At 38.6% G+C, this 15,603-nt stretch overlaps 1 protein-coding gene across 1 annotated transcript in view; it reads left to right on the top strand.

The window, feature by feature from the left end:
- TBX18 (T-box transcription factor 18) overlaps positions 1 to 13,365 on the top strand; it is a 29,572-nt gene extending 16,207 nt beyond the window's left edge. Inside the window, exons 6-8 of the mRNA XM_040474087.1 lie at positions 2,616 to 2,680; positions 8,682 to 8,776; positions 10,351 to 13,365. Of these exons, the coding sequence (XP_040330021.1) occupies positions 2,616 to 2,680; positions 8,682 to 8,776; positions 10,351 to 11,075 (885 nt within the window). The 3' untranslated portion in view covers positions 11,076 to 13,365. The remainder of the gene's footprint in view (positions 1 to 2,615; positions 2,681 to 8,681; positions 8,777 to 10,350) is intronic.
- Positions 13,366 to 15,603: the final 2,238 nt, after the last annotated feature.

The following is a 15,603-nucleotide window of genomic DNA, read 5'->3' as shown; positions in this document are numbered from 1 at the left end:
ATTTCTTTAAGGCTGTGTCAAGTAAGTGGAAAATTGATTTGAGGCAATTTTTTAGTCCATGCAGTTACAGCGAGTTTTCGTAAAAAATTGTGATGTAGTTGAGGCTGATATGGTATGTGGTAGATTTTTTCTTCTTTAGTTTTAGTGATCAACAGAATTATTTTAGCTCTCCACTTATTACGTTTATTTACATCTCAGTTAGATGTTAAACTCTGTTGTGGTTTCTGTTGTTTTAAAGCTTATGAGGAGGTTTGGATTCTGTCCTCTGCATCTTACTTTAGGGCTGGGAGGCTCATCCCCTCTCATCCATGGGGAGATGCCAGCCCCACAGCTGAAGATGTCCCGTTCTCTCATTCACGTTGTCATGCTTTTATATAGACTTTTAGAAACAAGCATGAAATTAACCTTTAGAAGGACTGGAGATTATTAGGAAGATATTCTTAAAATATGTTAGGTGCAGATAATGAATTTTTTTTTGTTTGTTTTAGGAAAAATGCATAGGGAGAAAAAGAGCTGAGATATTCACTACCTTTTAAGGAACCCCAGTTATCTTCTTTCTCTCTCTCTGCCTCTTTCTCTGTCTCAAGCACAAACAAATTAGCCATGTCAAATGTGTGTATTCTCCCAGCCTCTGTGATACAATAAACAAGATACAATAAGCTTTTGGTACATGTTGGTGACTAACACCAGTTGATAAACATTGACAAATCAATCAATTAATAGGGTAAGAAACTTAGAAAGGAAATTGATAATGACAAAATGCAATGATCATTTTTTATCTTCTTGGCTACTATTTTTAAGAACTCATGGAAAGTTGGTAGGCAGCTTAGCCTGGTGGTTAGCATGGGTTCTGAAGCCTAGAGTCCCAGCCTAATTCTATTGCCAAGTAACCTTATGAAACCATAGGAAACTTAAGCCTCAGTTTAAAAAAAAAACATAAAATTGGGATAATAACTACGTATAAATTGCCATGAGAATTAAATGAAATATGTGTATAAAATTCTCACTACAGCATACATAGTATGCACTCAGGAATAAAAATAATGATAATAGTAGTATATCTCTATTCAGACAAGGCACCATTATATAAATCTGTACTCTTTTTTGAAATACTACTTTAAATGAACATTTAAGTTATTTAATGTTATTTAAATATTATTTAAATGAACAAAGAATTAAGCCATAATGAATTATAAAGAACTCCATCAATGACAGAATGGCAGTTATGCTGAATTAATTAGCAAACCTTTATATTATATCCTTTATAAGGTAGTTTTATCCACATACTAAGACAGTATCATGTGGAGCACATGTATCTCAGGTACTGCACAGAGCACACAGAGGACAATATAGGGGACTGCAGAAGACTTTTCAAAGATGCCCCCCCCTTTTTTTTTTGGTCTTAGTATTATCCAATAGTTTTCATTTGTCCTTAGCCAAAATGGTACCAACGGAAGTATGTTCATTAACTTGGTAGATTCCACTAAACCAAAGAGCATAAAAAACAAAGCATGATGTGCTTCTTTGAAAATAGGCTGTAAATTCCTTTGGGCAAGGTGCAGATCTGTTAAGAAATAGATGAGATGTTGTTTATTAGTGTCAATTACAAGATGGTATAACTAAAAAATATGTTAAATGGAAATAATTAGGCCATCTGTAAAAATTCTACCCCCAAATTTTAGTTAAAATTAAAACATCATTTATTTCTACTACATGAATAGGATTTAATCTCATTAGAGTCTTCCAGTAGGGTTACCTCTGGTTAGACATTCACTATATTGCTCTGACCAGGTCAGGATTCAACAGAAAAAAACAGGAAAGAATAAAACTTTAAGATGAGAGCCATAAAGATGATTCAAAGAGAGACAAAGAGGGGCGCCTGGGTGGCTCAGTCGGTTAAGCGTCCGACTTCAGCTCAGGTCATGATCTCACGGTCCGTGAGTTCGAGCCCCGCGTCAGGCTTTGGGCTGATGGCTCAGAGCCTGGAGCCTGTTTCAGATTCTGTGTCTCCCTCTGTCTCTGACCCTCCCCCATTCATGCTCTGTCTCTGTCTCAAAAATAAATAAACGTTAAAAAAAAATTAAAAAAAAAAAACCAAAAAACAAAGAGAGACAAAGAAAAATACAAAGGCAGAAAAGTTAAAGAAGTGTATATTACCTTCAGAAGAAGAGAGGAATATGTTGAAGCTTAATAGCATTCAAGCATATAAATAACTTGAATAAATAGAAGTTGGATATTAGCTGTTATCCATTACCAATAAAAATAGGATTAAACCATGTCACAGAGTTAAAGGAAAGTGCTTTAGTTCAGAGGGATTGAAAACAAAGGACAAGTTATCAAGAGAAGATTCAGAATTTCCTTCCCTAGTGATATTAAAAGCAAAACAAATTTTATTTACAGAGTTTGAGTATGGATGGGGATTGTCTTTTTCTTAGCAGATGAATGTCTAGGTGATTTCTGAAATTTTCTTTTGATTTGCAGCTAAAATAATAAAATACCTGAGAAATAGGGGAGAGTCAATTTTGGAATTACTTGTAGTTCTTCTACCATTTCTGTCTTTAATAAACTTCCTTGACATTTCTAATATTTGATATGACTTTTTTCCTGCTCTGCAGATTACTCGCCTGAAGATAGATAGGAATCCATTTGCCAAAGGCTTTCGAGACTCTGGACGTAACCGGTAAGTCTTAGTGAAGAGCATTTTGGCTCTGATAAATATATTTGGCTTTTTATTGTGAATTTTCCATTACAAGGTAAAGAGTTAAATTTACTGACATGATTTTGAAATCATTTTCTGATGAGGATTAAAATTTGTCGCTAACACTGGGCCTTGGAGGTAACTTAGTTTTGGGTCTAGTGCTGGGGTCTGCCCATTCCTAAGGTGAACTCTGATGTGTGATGCTGGCTGAAAAATGGAAGTTCTCAGGGTGCACAGTGCAGGCCACCTCTGAAGGGGGCTTGAGGAGACCTGCCCTTTAGGCACAGGGGCTTCAGTATCTCAAATCAATAGCCTGCCTTTCAGGCCCTGGGGCTTCAGTATTCTAAGTCAGTAGCCTCTGCATGTGCTCACGGTTTAGAATTTGCTTAGTAATATCACAACAATCTATTGATTCTGTCTTTCGAACATGATGGGGTTTCTCTTTCCCTCAGATTTCCAACTAGAATATGAAACTACTCCCCTTTGCCAAGAGAGCTCATAGTTTCCAAATTTGTCTTGGCTCCGCTGACAGCCACACACTTGTTTATTTTTTCTGTGGCGTGTTTTATGGTGTTTGTACTAAGTGGGAGAGCTACAATAATGAATTCCACTCTATTACTTTTATCAAAAAAGCAGATCACCCTAGTCTGTGTGCCAAGGGTTTTTGAATTTATTGATATGACTCTATTCCAATACAGTTTGGTACAACATTTTCTAAGATAAGTATTGATAGTAACAGTTATAATAGACTAACGTTCTCCAGAGGCCTTTTCAGGGTAAGGCTTTGCCTTAAATGTTTTTAAAAGCATTTTGCTTTTAGAAAGAAATATTTGATAAAGTTTTATAATTTTACTCCAGAAATTATTCTAATACTTCTTGAAAACTTGGTATTCATAGGCTGTGTCTATAGGAAGTCAAAATCCCAATTATCTTGTTTTAGGAACTGTTTGATTTAAAATTGTTGAGAGGAAACAGTCAGGTAGTAGTCCAGATTTTTCATTCTTCCAGTTGATTAATCAGGCAAGGTTGGTGCAGACAGAGATTTTTTTCTCAGAATACACTCAAGTGCTTGAAGAGGTTTGATTTCATCTTTGTATGCAATGGCATTGTTAAAACACCGTGCAATGGGAGGACTAAAATGCAGCTGAAATGCACTGAGAGTGGAGTAGCCTTTAACTTAGTGCAGGTAGATCAACAAGACTGACGAATAACAGGACTGGCAAATAATTCCCTCTGAAATTCTTCATTCTTTAGGAAGATTTGCAGGTATTCCTATAATACCTATTGTCTGATATATTGAAATTATTCTGTCTTTTTTTAGATGTTTGTTTCAGTGTGGAGAAAACTTTGCTTGGCTTTTGCTGTTACATTAACTCTTAGTTAACTTTGCTGTTCAGAGGAGTTTTTAAAAGCTGAATAATTTAGTAACTGAGGTGGTCACTGGTGAGGGACTGAAGGGAGCCTTTGGAGTGACTTCTTTTCTACCTTGACAAGCACTTAATGGAATCATCTTGTGATTTTGGTTATAGCAGTATAGTATTTATTCATTTAAGAGTCTTACATTACTTCCAATTCATTATTTTTTTAAAGCAGAGAATACATTTATTAAAACTCGCTGAAACTCCAGGAAGGCAGCATTGAGGCGTAAAGAATATATAGCCAGGAACTGTGTCCAGTTTCTCCTATAGGACTAACCTACCAAACACATCACTGCTGTCAACACTGGGAGAATCACACTGCTTGTATACTGTCGGTTCATTTTTGAAGCAATACATTTAAAAATATTTTTAAAGGTGTATTTTGGATAGATAACAATAGTGAATGAGCCTACAAATAGAAGTGAGATGATAAGATGCATATGACAAGTTTTCACAAAGAATTCTAGAAACATCAGCATAATGAAAAACATTGGGTTTTTAAAATTTGGTCAGTGAAAAAAAATCTGTGGGTTTGGTGAAAATAAACTAAGTCTTTGTTTGGTATCATGAAGTCAAAATACTAGGTTTGATATGAATTTTTTCCTTCCCTTTGTTTTACAAGTATAGAGTTGTTGCATCCATAGTGCTTGTTCCTATTTCTTTACTGACTCTTAATTTTTTAGTTTTTAAAAAAAATTTTTTAAATTTACGTTATTTGTTTTTGAGAGAGAGAGAAACAGAGTGTGGGGTGGGGGTGCAGAAAGAGAGGGAGACAAAGAATCCGAAGCAGGCTCCAGGCTCTGAACTGTCATCACAGAGCCTGAGGCAGGGATCGAACTCACCGACGCGATGAGAGATCATAACCTGAGCCGAAGTAGGATGCCCAACCAACTGAGCCACCCAGGTGCCCCTAAAATTTTTAGTTTTTAATGGACATACAGAACATAATGAATTATGTTTTAACACTTACTAAATTTTAAGTTTTAACACTTTGTTAAATTTGTTTTGTTTGCGCCAATTATTTAAGCAGTGTCGCAGTACAAGAAAAACATGTTGAGCCTATCTATAGCTTTTTGTTAGTGAAGTAAATAATTTTAATTTTTAGCTTATTAAAATTAGTTTTCCTGCTTATGATAGATAGCTCTTCAGTCCTTATTTTGGAATGCTAAATATTTATAAATCAATATCCTCTTTTTAAAAATTTAATTTTAACATTTTCTATTGATAAATGCAAAAACACATGTATAGAGGAGTGGATTTGGTCAGCTTTGAAGATTTCTAACTTACCTATTATTTTCCTTTAAAAAAGAGTAAGTTATATGTAAGACTTGGAGGGTGCCTTGGTGTTGAGGGCTTGGGGAAGGAGTGATATTTTTTTCACAGAAATAGAGAAGAAAGCCCAAGAGAAAAAGTTAATTATATTTCTTTAATACCCCTGGTTGTGTTGTCTTGTTGATACTACTTTTTAACATAAATTCTGTTTTTATTTTTCCCCACACATGAAATAAACAAATTAAGCAGGACAAGAAATAAACATGGACTTGTGATTTTTTAAACTTTATAAAACAATTTGCTTTAATTAAAAATTATCCCTTCCTGGTTATTTATGGCTCCACAGCCTATTTTATAGGAATCAGTAGCTTCAACCCTTAAAAGCTCTCCTGCAAGACATTTGCTACGTGAAAGAGAATTTATGTGCTGAGAATAGTTTCATTCTTCAGTTAGGCCTTGGGTTTGACCCTATAAAATTTTTTACTCAGGAAGGTACAGAAATTTCTCTGCTTTAAATACTTCAGGAAAAACATAACCATTTTACTAAATAAACTTGGCCATTTGATAGCATAAATTAGGGTGGTGATAAAATGTGGAAATTGTTCAAAGGCATCTTGTATAAATTATCGCCTTGGCTACACTCCTGCAGGAGGTGCTTTTATCTTTTCTTTAACTAGATGGGAAAAGTCTCCATTACTGGAGAAAATGAAGGCCTTTTTTAAAAAGTCCAGATTCAGCTAATAAATATTTTATAACTGTTTCCTGCACAATATCTGAAATCCTTTCTGGAACTTGCAGTGTGAAACAGCAGCCTCGAGAAAAATATCGATAGCTCCAAGTCAGCTGACTTGTCGATATGTCACCTTCAGAACATCCCTTTAAAGCTTGGGATTATACGTTTGTGATGATCAGTAACGTCTCCCCAAGAATTTGGTCTATGGATTTGTATTTGAAGCATAGTAAAGTTTACACGACTAAAACAGATAATGCAATAATGCACATCTCTGCAGTTAATACATGTCTAAGTCCAGTGGATGCTTATTAATTACCTCTTAGCAAACTCCCCTCGAGACCACTCCGTGACCACTTTGGTATCCTTAGTACTTAGAACTGTGATTACTAGAACTCATCCATGTGGTAATAAAAAAGCAGTTTTATACAAAACTGCATCCTAACATTCTTTAGGATTAAAAAAAAGCTTGTTTCTAGAAAGTCATAAAAACTGAGTACAAGCTAAATATAGATGAATCAGATAAGTAGTCCCCAGCATTCATTAGTTGAGTATTAAATGCAACCTGCAGGCTACATGGGTTTTGGGACTGACCAAGCTGCCAAACTGCCCCCAAATCAATACTTTCATGTATGTAAAATATTACTGAGTAGAGTGATCTTGCATTTGGCTTGTAGTCAGCCACAGATATGATGTCTGGTTTTGGAAAAATCACTTAGTAGCAAACAATTTTAGCGCTAGGAAATGAGGCAGAGCTTTTGTAAAGAATCCTCACTTTGTGGGAAACTGAAGTCCAGGGAGGTTAAAACATTTACCTTGGGTCACACAATGAATTTTAATGAGTTGCAGCCACAGCCCAATTCTCCTGACCCCCAATCCAGTGTTCTTACCATGAAATAATCCTCTCTCTGTGCAACACTGATTATATCCAAAGCCAGATTCTGCCCTACACTCTCAGTGCAGCCCAGGTGTAAGGCATGTGCAGGGTCCACTCTGTTCCCCTTTGGCAGCCCAGTACTAGCACCTGTGTGGGCTTTAAGAGCAGCATCCCCTGAGCTTACCACTTGAGAGATGAGCCAGATCCATGCTTGGGCTCATGTGAGGATGGCTCATACACACAACCGGTGATGGATACTCACACCATGCATCCACACACATATCGCTGTCCCTTCTGTCACTAAGATGTGGTAGTGATGCTCCGTGGAGTCATGATAGATGCCAACAAATTAATAGATTCTATACTCTGAACACTCTAAGGAAGTAAATTCAGTGTGTAAAACCTTAGAACAGTAGGGCAAGTTGTATAAGATGGTTTTATCTGCATATAGCACTCACTATGAGTGTTTAGAGAGTTTTCCCCGGGTCATGTAGGTGATATGACTCCAGGATGAGAGGGGTCCTGTAGTCTTTGTTCATAGTTCTTATTTGGGGATGCAAGGTGTCCAGAGGAAGTAGCAAGTTGAGCACAAGCTATTAGAGAAAGACCTGATCTTTAACATTTGCATTAAATATAGATTATCTGTGTTAAATAAAAGTGTGTCTGACAATCACAAGAGATGTCTGAGTATTGCTGGACACTCGGAAAGCAGGCATTTCCTACAAATCGCTTAGGGCTGTGGTAGTTGAGGGAAGACTGAGGTCTTGAGAATGGGTGAGTGAAACGCCTCATTTCCAGAACATAGAGGACTTAGTTATCTGATATAAGGAGAAGATTCTGAATCACTTATGGTAGGAGATACATACATACCTTTATGTATGTATTTAGAGTAGTTACCCTTGTTTTCAAATATACATATTTCATGTAAATGGTTTACAACCAACTTGTCCTGTGTCTTTAAGTATCCATTCATTAAGTGTATGTAAAGGCCTGAAAAGAATGATGCTGATACTAGCCCCAGATACTACACCAGCCTGTGAGATCACCTTCCTGTGTTCCTTCTGCATGTTGGGCTGAGAGGTCAGTGCTGCCTCCTACCTTCCTGGACTCCCTGTTGCTGGAGGGGAGCCCATCCTGGCTCTACTGGGTGTGGTGGAGATTGCACCCCCAAGAGAGTAGTCAGTTTTCTTTGGATGAGTGCTCTTCTAAAGTTGGCTACCGAGGCACTGAATGATGGGCAGAAGTGCCTCTTCAGCAAAATTGGCTTTACAGGGTCATGCTTTTGTCGCAAAGCCTTGCTCATCAGAGGGAGAAGTAATGTTACAGGGAAAGAGGGTGGATTCCAGATCCCAGCAGGGCCTTGGACTCACATCAGCTAGGATGGACCTCTTTGTCTCAGTTCCTTAGCACAGAGGGACAGCTTTTTATTCTCCGAGGTCGGCTTAGTTTTCTGAGAACGTTAACAGGACATCTTGGGTGGTTTCCATCATCTTGTGCACCTGGTGACAGAATGTAGCCCACCTCTGAAGCATTTCTTCATGCCTGTGCCAAACTCCTACCCTACCAATGTGGGGGGGCCACCATCAACACCGGTGATGTTTTCTGAGCTGCTTATTACTGCCGAAAGCTCCAACTGCTCCTAACTAGGCTTCTTTTGTCCGCCTCCATCCCGATCCTTCCATTTAGAATGGGTTTGGAAGCCCTTGTGGAGTCATACGCATTCTGGAGACCTTCACTGCGGACTCTCACCTTTGAAGATATCCCTGGAATTCCCAAGCAAGGTAAAACAAAGTCTCCTGGGTCATAGATACAGCCAGTTCTTGACTGGAAGCTCGGGCACTGAAAAATGAATGAGTCATTTGCATCTACAATGGTGACCTCATTACCAACATCCTCTTGTGACAGGATCCATCTCTTCTGTGTGGAATGAGGATGGGGACCAGAAAAATGGTCATAGGTGAAGTCTTGGATGTTTTAGGCTGTTTATATATTTCACGACCTTTATGTCACCCTTAAACATCTTGTTAAAATTAGCATCGGACTGTGAGCTCCTGTGCCAGGCGCACTGCGCAGGGAGTCGCCAGTGGTGGTCCCAGTTCACCCTTTCTTGCCAGCTTCTTTCTTCACTTCCTTCAGCAGCATTGCCTGTAGACACGGTTCTCCTGTTGGATTTATGCTGAGAAGGTCAGGCACACTCAGGCAGACTTCCTCTGGCTCACCTCTGAGTATTTCCCCCAAGCTCAGGCTAGTGTTTCCTCATGGAGAGCTGCATGCCAAGGAATGATGCTTCCATCTCTGCTCAGTAGGTAGGAAGCTCAGCCCACTCCTGCACTCAGGCTTTTTATGCCTGATCCTGCCCAGCAACCCGGTGACAATTAACATGCTGGGTTTTAGATAATTATCATTGACCGGCTTGGGCTTTTAGATTATTTTGAGAAGCTATATAAAACACTGTTGCTGGAGGAATGAAGGCTTTACAACCTGTCCAGCCTGTTGGAATTCTCCTCTCCCCCTAACTTCTGTCAAGTTTGCAAACATCAATCTGCCAGCGAATCCAGAGAGGGGAAGAGGACCACCACCACCATTATTGATTGGACCCAGGGTTAACCACCCTCTCTGTTTCAAAGGACTGTTTATATGGTGGACCTTTGCTCTCATGTTAGCATGTGAGTCACCAACCTGTTTTCTGGTTGGAAATAAGATTTTTGAAGTTCTAGACTATTGTCTTCTTGCAATAGCCCTCTGGGGTACAGCCATTGATGCACACAAGCTTTTGGTGGGAAGCTGCAGATGTGTTTGAGGCAGGATGTGTCTTTGACCAGTTTGGCTCTTTCCTTTAAGTTACTTCTATTTTCTTGCAAGAAAACATATCGATCCAGAGCAAGGTCTGCTGAAAAAGTAAAATAAGGAAAGAAGACAGATGATGACTATACTTTCTGAGGACGATACAGAGTGAGATGAAATTTATAAAGTTGCCAGAAAAGTCAGTATTCATAATATTTATTAGAGAAAAATCCGAAGCCTTTGGGAAAGCTGATGGAGGGAGAAAACGTGAAAATTCTATGTGGCAGTGTCCTAATATCCTCTGCAGTAAAAAAAAAAAAAAAAAAAAAAAAAAAAAAAAAATTATTGCCTGGGGAGATCATTTGCCTTGGGAATATTGAGAGGATCTGTGTCTAACATGTTGCTGTTGGAATTCAGTTAAGTTATAATTCCTTGAGAGACAAAAGCATCTCCTTTTCGTTGTTCAGCATAGGCTTCCTTGTGACAAGCTGTGTCTCGCTCATGCTCACAAAATCGAAAGGCAGACTTGGCTGTAGAGTCGTTGCTCTTTACATTTCAACTTCTTTTGTAGGAAGTACGAGTTCCTCCACATTGCTCCAAGGCTCTGGGAGTGGTGTCCCTGCCACCCACCCTCATCTTTTGTCTGGCTCCCCTTGCTCCTCTCCTGCCTTCCATCTGGGGCCCAACACCAGCCAGCTGTGTAGCCTGGCCCCAGCTGACTACTCTGCCTGTGCCCGCTCTGGCCTCACCCTCAACCGATACAGCACATCCTTGGCCGAGACTTACAACAGGCTCACCAACCAGACCGGCGAGACCTTCGCCGCGCCCAGGACTCCTTCCTATGTGGGCGTGAGCAGCAGCACCTCTGTGAACATGTCCATGGGCGGTGCTGATGGGGACACTTTCAGCTGCCCACAGACCAGCTTGTCCATGCAGATTTCGGGGATGTCCCCCCAGCTCCAGTACATCATGCCTTCACCTTCCAGCAACGCCTTTGCTGCTAACCAGACCCATCAGGGTTCCTATAACACTTTCAGGTTACACAGCCCCTGTGCCTTGTATGGATATAATTTCTCTACATCCCCCAAGCTGGCTGCCAGTCCTGAGAAAATTGTTTCTTCCCAAGGAAGTTTCTTGGGGTCCTCACCGAGTGGGACCATGACCGATCGGCAGATGTTGCCCCCTGTGGAAGGAGTGCACCTGCTTAGCAGTGGGGGTCAGCAGAGTTTCTTTGACTCTAGGACCCTAGGAAGCTTAACTCTGTCATCATCTCAAGTGTCTGCACATATGGTCTGATGAATCCTTGAAGTTTAAACCATATTCAGATTGGTCTAATGTATTTTCTTTTCTTGTTTTCTTTCTCTTTTTCTTTTTTTTTTTTGAAAGCAATATGAAAAGAAACTATCAGTAGCTTGTAAGATTTACATATAATAGGAAGTGAAGGCTCACTGAGTGTTTTGACTTTCTCATGGTGAGATTGTAATTATCTGTGGTATATACATATACCGTATATAGCATGTGGAGTTTTGCAGCCTACAAAACCACATCCTCCCTCCCCCCCACCCATTTCGTCTAGTTGCACAGAGTATTGGCATAAGTAATAATGTTTAACCAAAATTCTCAGACTCTTTTAAAAACCAAACAGCAAACTTAAAACTTGGCAGTGATACTAACCAGACCAAGACTTATAACTTAATGTATCAGAAAAATGCTCTACACAGTTTCATACTTGAGTGTTGATAACTAACAGTAACCAGCACATGGAGTCTTGTGATTTCTGTTATTCTTGGGCACAATGTGAGAACCTAAAATGCAAAAGCCAGTTGAGGTCTTGGTATTAGTTCTGAGGTATTTGTAATCATGAAGGATTAGCTTTTGTGTTCTTGCTTGCTCTTGTTTGTCACAGATAGTAGATGACCTTGGTTCTGTAAAAATCCATGACCTATGATAATTTTTCACTTAAGTAAAGTGGAAGAGAGGCTTGTACTTTCTTTTCACTTTCCATTGGGTATATAAGAGGTACTTACTCATCTGCAGAGAATAAATTTCTAGTATTTTGGGTTTTTTGCTCATTTTATTTAGTTTAAGTAGACCGTTAAAGAATGTTCTAGTAAACATTTTTAAATTCCAGTTTTTGCCAGGGAAGGAACACATGATATGAGTGGAATGGTAAAAAGAAAATAAATCCACCTCAAATTCTTTGATTCCAATGAGAAGTGTCTGTCTTTTTAAATCAAGAGGAATAATGTTGTCAGCTATCCCTTAGATTTTTATAGTGTGGTTTTTCATTCAGGATATTTTTCCCATTTTGCTTTGAGATTCCTGATCCATGATCTATAAGGAAAAAGGTATTTATGCTACTTATTTACGTCTCGTAACTCCTACAAATTGAAACCTCCCTTCCTCCTTAACTTTGTTTCTCTGAGTCTTTCCTGAAACAGATAGATTCTAGGCTTTTATGGTATTAAATAACACTGTGAGGAATTTCAGGGGGTTATCTCCAGCAATCTGTCTTTTGGGGGTTGTAGTGCAAAGGCCAAAGCCCATTACTATAAAGACCCTCTTACAGGATGAAGGAGGAAGATACTAATTATGATAAAGGATCTATAAAACTTTTAACCTCAGCAGCATTTTCGACCTCAAAACTGGAAAAATGAAAACAGAATTAGTTTTTGAAAAATCCCTAAAATAATGTATACATGGTTGAAGATTTCAAAACAAGTAACTTCGATAGCACATTATGAGATGAATCAGAAAGGCTAAGAATGCATGGTGAGGAGCATTACCATCTGTCTGTTGAGAAACTAAAGTAATACGTCTGTTCCTTGACTCATTAACGACCTTTCATATATTTGTCAAGCTAAAGCAGTGTGATTTCCTTCCATTTGTAAACAGAATTGCTTTAACTCTTCCCTAGTTTAGATGGGGAAAGGGTGTAGTTCCTGATTTGCTTCTTTACTTTAAAACAACATGGCTGTTAAATATTTAGGCTGATAACTATTTGAAAAGTAGTTGCACAGGATATGACTCTGTTTATGGATGTTGATAAATTTCCCCATGGATTCTGTAACAATTCATCAAATTAGTATTGATTTTTAAATTGAAGATTAGCATGAAGGGACACAAACTATTTCCAGTAGGTAGATCTGTATAAGATGTTTGTGTGTGGTGTTGATTGCTTGACAGAGATTTAGGAAAAGTCCTCATGAGTACATCCCAGCCTTAATGCTTAGTGCAGTTCAAGAACAAGAGTTTTCTATCTTAATAAGACATGGAAATTAATTAATGATCCATCCCCATATATACTAATAGGGAGAGCATTTTCCTTTTTGCTGTTGGTGATATGAAATGATACCACAATACGAGTAGAATTTTTTATTAATTTTTTTGATTTAGCAATATTGTACAAATTGCTGTTTCCTTTAGGCTTTACTGTAAATATTAATCACCATGTCACTTCAAAGACTAGCCTTTTATCATTATATTAAATGACATACATGCATTGATAATTATAATTATATATCTGTATTTTATTAAAAAAGTGCTTAAGAAATTATATATTAAAGTGTGTTACTAAACCCTTTTACGACTTTGGAGGGTAATCATTTAAAGTGTCTATAAATGTTGTTCCAGGAACAAGCACACATATGAACACCCCAAACACAAATTTTGTAGCTTTCGATTACAAGGCATGGCAAAATGGGTCTGGCATTCATTTTTCATGTGTTAAATATAATTTCTTGGTGCCCTGACCATGTCATTGAAGGTGAAGCCCTGACAAATGTTGAACACATGAAAATTCAAATGTAAGAAGAGAAGGACATGGTGGTATGTTTTGTTTCTGGTCCAGGGGAGAAGGGCAAGCATACAAGAATGAGGCGCTTTTACCACTGACCAGTGATGACAGATCACTTCTAGACCCCTTGACTGGAAAACATTCCAAGGGACATTGTGATGAGGTGATGTTGCTGCTATCACAGCCAGTCACATTTTGAAAATTAACACTTGCTTCTATACAAGCTCCTTCCCAGAGGTCAACAGCTTTTCACAAGCAGGGCACCCACTTGCTGACCCCTGATTTCTGGAATGTAGGGGGTCAGGAGACTTCCACAGTCCCCAGAAGAGATTGGAGCACAAGGTTGCTGATCTAGCAAAGGATCACCCTCACTCTTCACATTAATTAATGGAATTTTGAGCAAAAGAAACCTCACTTTAAAATGTGAATTCCTCTCGGGGTGCCTGGGTGGCTCAGTCGGTTGAGCACCCGACTTCGGTTCAGGTCATGATCTTGCAGTTTGAGCTCCAGCCCTGCATTGGTCTCTGTGCTGACAGCTCAAAGCCTGTAGCCTGCTTCAGATTCTATGTCTCCTTCTCTCTCTGTCCCTCCCCCGCTCTCTTTCTCTCTCTCTCAAAAATAAATAAACATTTAAAAAAATGTGAATTCTTCTTGAGACATCACTCCCCAGATTTAAACCTAAATCAGCAACTTGCACCTCACTATGAATTAGATAAACATAAGCTTTGGAGGTAGCCAGAAGTTTGATTAGAAGAAAAGAGCAATTTTTGGAGTAGGGCAATTCTGGAAAGATTTGGAAGGGAAGAGGAAGGTGCAAGGAGAAGGCTCTCTAACCAAACTTGGTGTAAAGCCATTAAAAATAATCATTTCATGAGCTTCTTTCAGGAGTCATGGCAGAGCTGGTGGATGCTATGCTGATGCTGTCTCTAATTAGACAGGTTTGTAAAGAATCCTTTCAAAGTGCAACCATGCTGGGTTTCCTCATGGGGAGTTTATTGACTCATTTACATGGAGGTTTTCTAAAGCTTTCCATTGGAAATTAAATAATTTTATTAAGTTATTACCACATTATGTTTTAATATCCTTGATTGTCAGTCATTCTGTAAAATACGTGCTGAGGGATGCCTGGATGGCTCAGTTGGTTAAGTGTCCGACTTCAGCTCAGGTCATGATCTCATGGTTTGTGAGTTAGAGCCCCGCATTGGGCTCTGTGCTGACAGCACGGAGCCTACTTGGGATTCTCTCCCTCTCTCTCTGCCCCTCCCCCGTGTGCTCTCTCTCTCTCTCTCTCTCTCTCTCTCTCTCTCTCTCTCAAAATAAACTTAAAAAATACATGCTGAGTTGAGAGTAAGGTTGACTATGTGAACAGTTAGGTAGACATAGATGAATGCAACCTTCTAAGAGCTCAAAGCTTAAAAACATTAGTGATGGAAATGAGCAAATAATAGATATTCAAGCATAAAAACATCCAAGACATATATAAACATAGTGTCCTTCTACATGCTGATAGACTTTCAAATAATAAATTTTCTTTTTTTTGGAATTTTGGTATGGTGAGAACATCATTCCTTGGGAATTAGGGAGCTTGGTTTCAAACCATGGACTTCCCAATCATGATTTTGGACAAAAACTTCATCACCTCAGATCTCAGTTTTTTTATGTGTGAAAGGGGTAGCCGAAATGAGGAACTTTACTGTTCCTTTCAGTTTTAAATTCATATGACAGTTTATAGAAAACATTCCACTGTATAATAGGAAAATAGTTTTATAAAAATATATCTTTATATAGGTCTTTTGGAAAAAAATACATATTTGTGTATATCTATTTTTAGAAAGAACATACCATAACCAGGATTATTTTATTTTATTTTATTTTATTTTATTTATTTTATTTTTTTAACGTTTATTTATTTTTGAGACAGACAGAGCATGAACGGCGAAGGGTCAGAGAGAGAGGTTAGACACAGAATTCAAAACAGGCTCCAGGCTCTGAGTGGTCAGCACAGAGCCCGACGTGGGGCTTGAACTC

This window comes from Herpailurus yagouaroundi, unplaced genomic scaffold, assembly GCF_014898765.1.
Source record: "Herpailurus yagouaroundi ecotype Mexico unplaced genomic scaffold, PumYag 139, whole genome shotgun sequence".
Classification (NCBI taxonomy): domain Eukaryota; kingdom Metazoa; phylum Chordata; class Mammalia; order Carnivora; family Felidae; genus Herpailurus; species Herpailurus yagouaroundi.
This window is presented reverse-complemented; position numbering and strand designations above follow the sequence as displayed.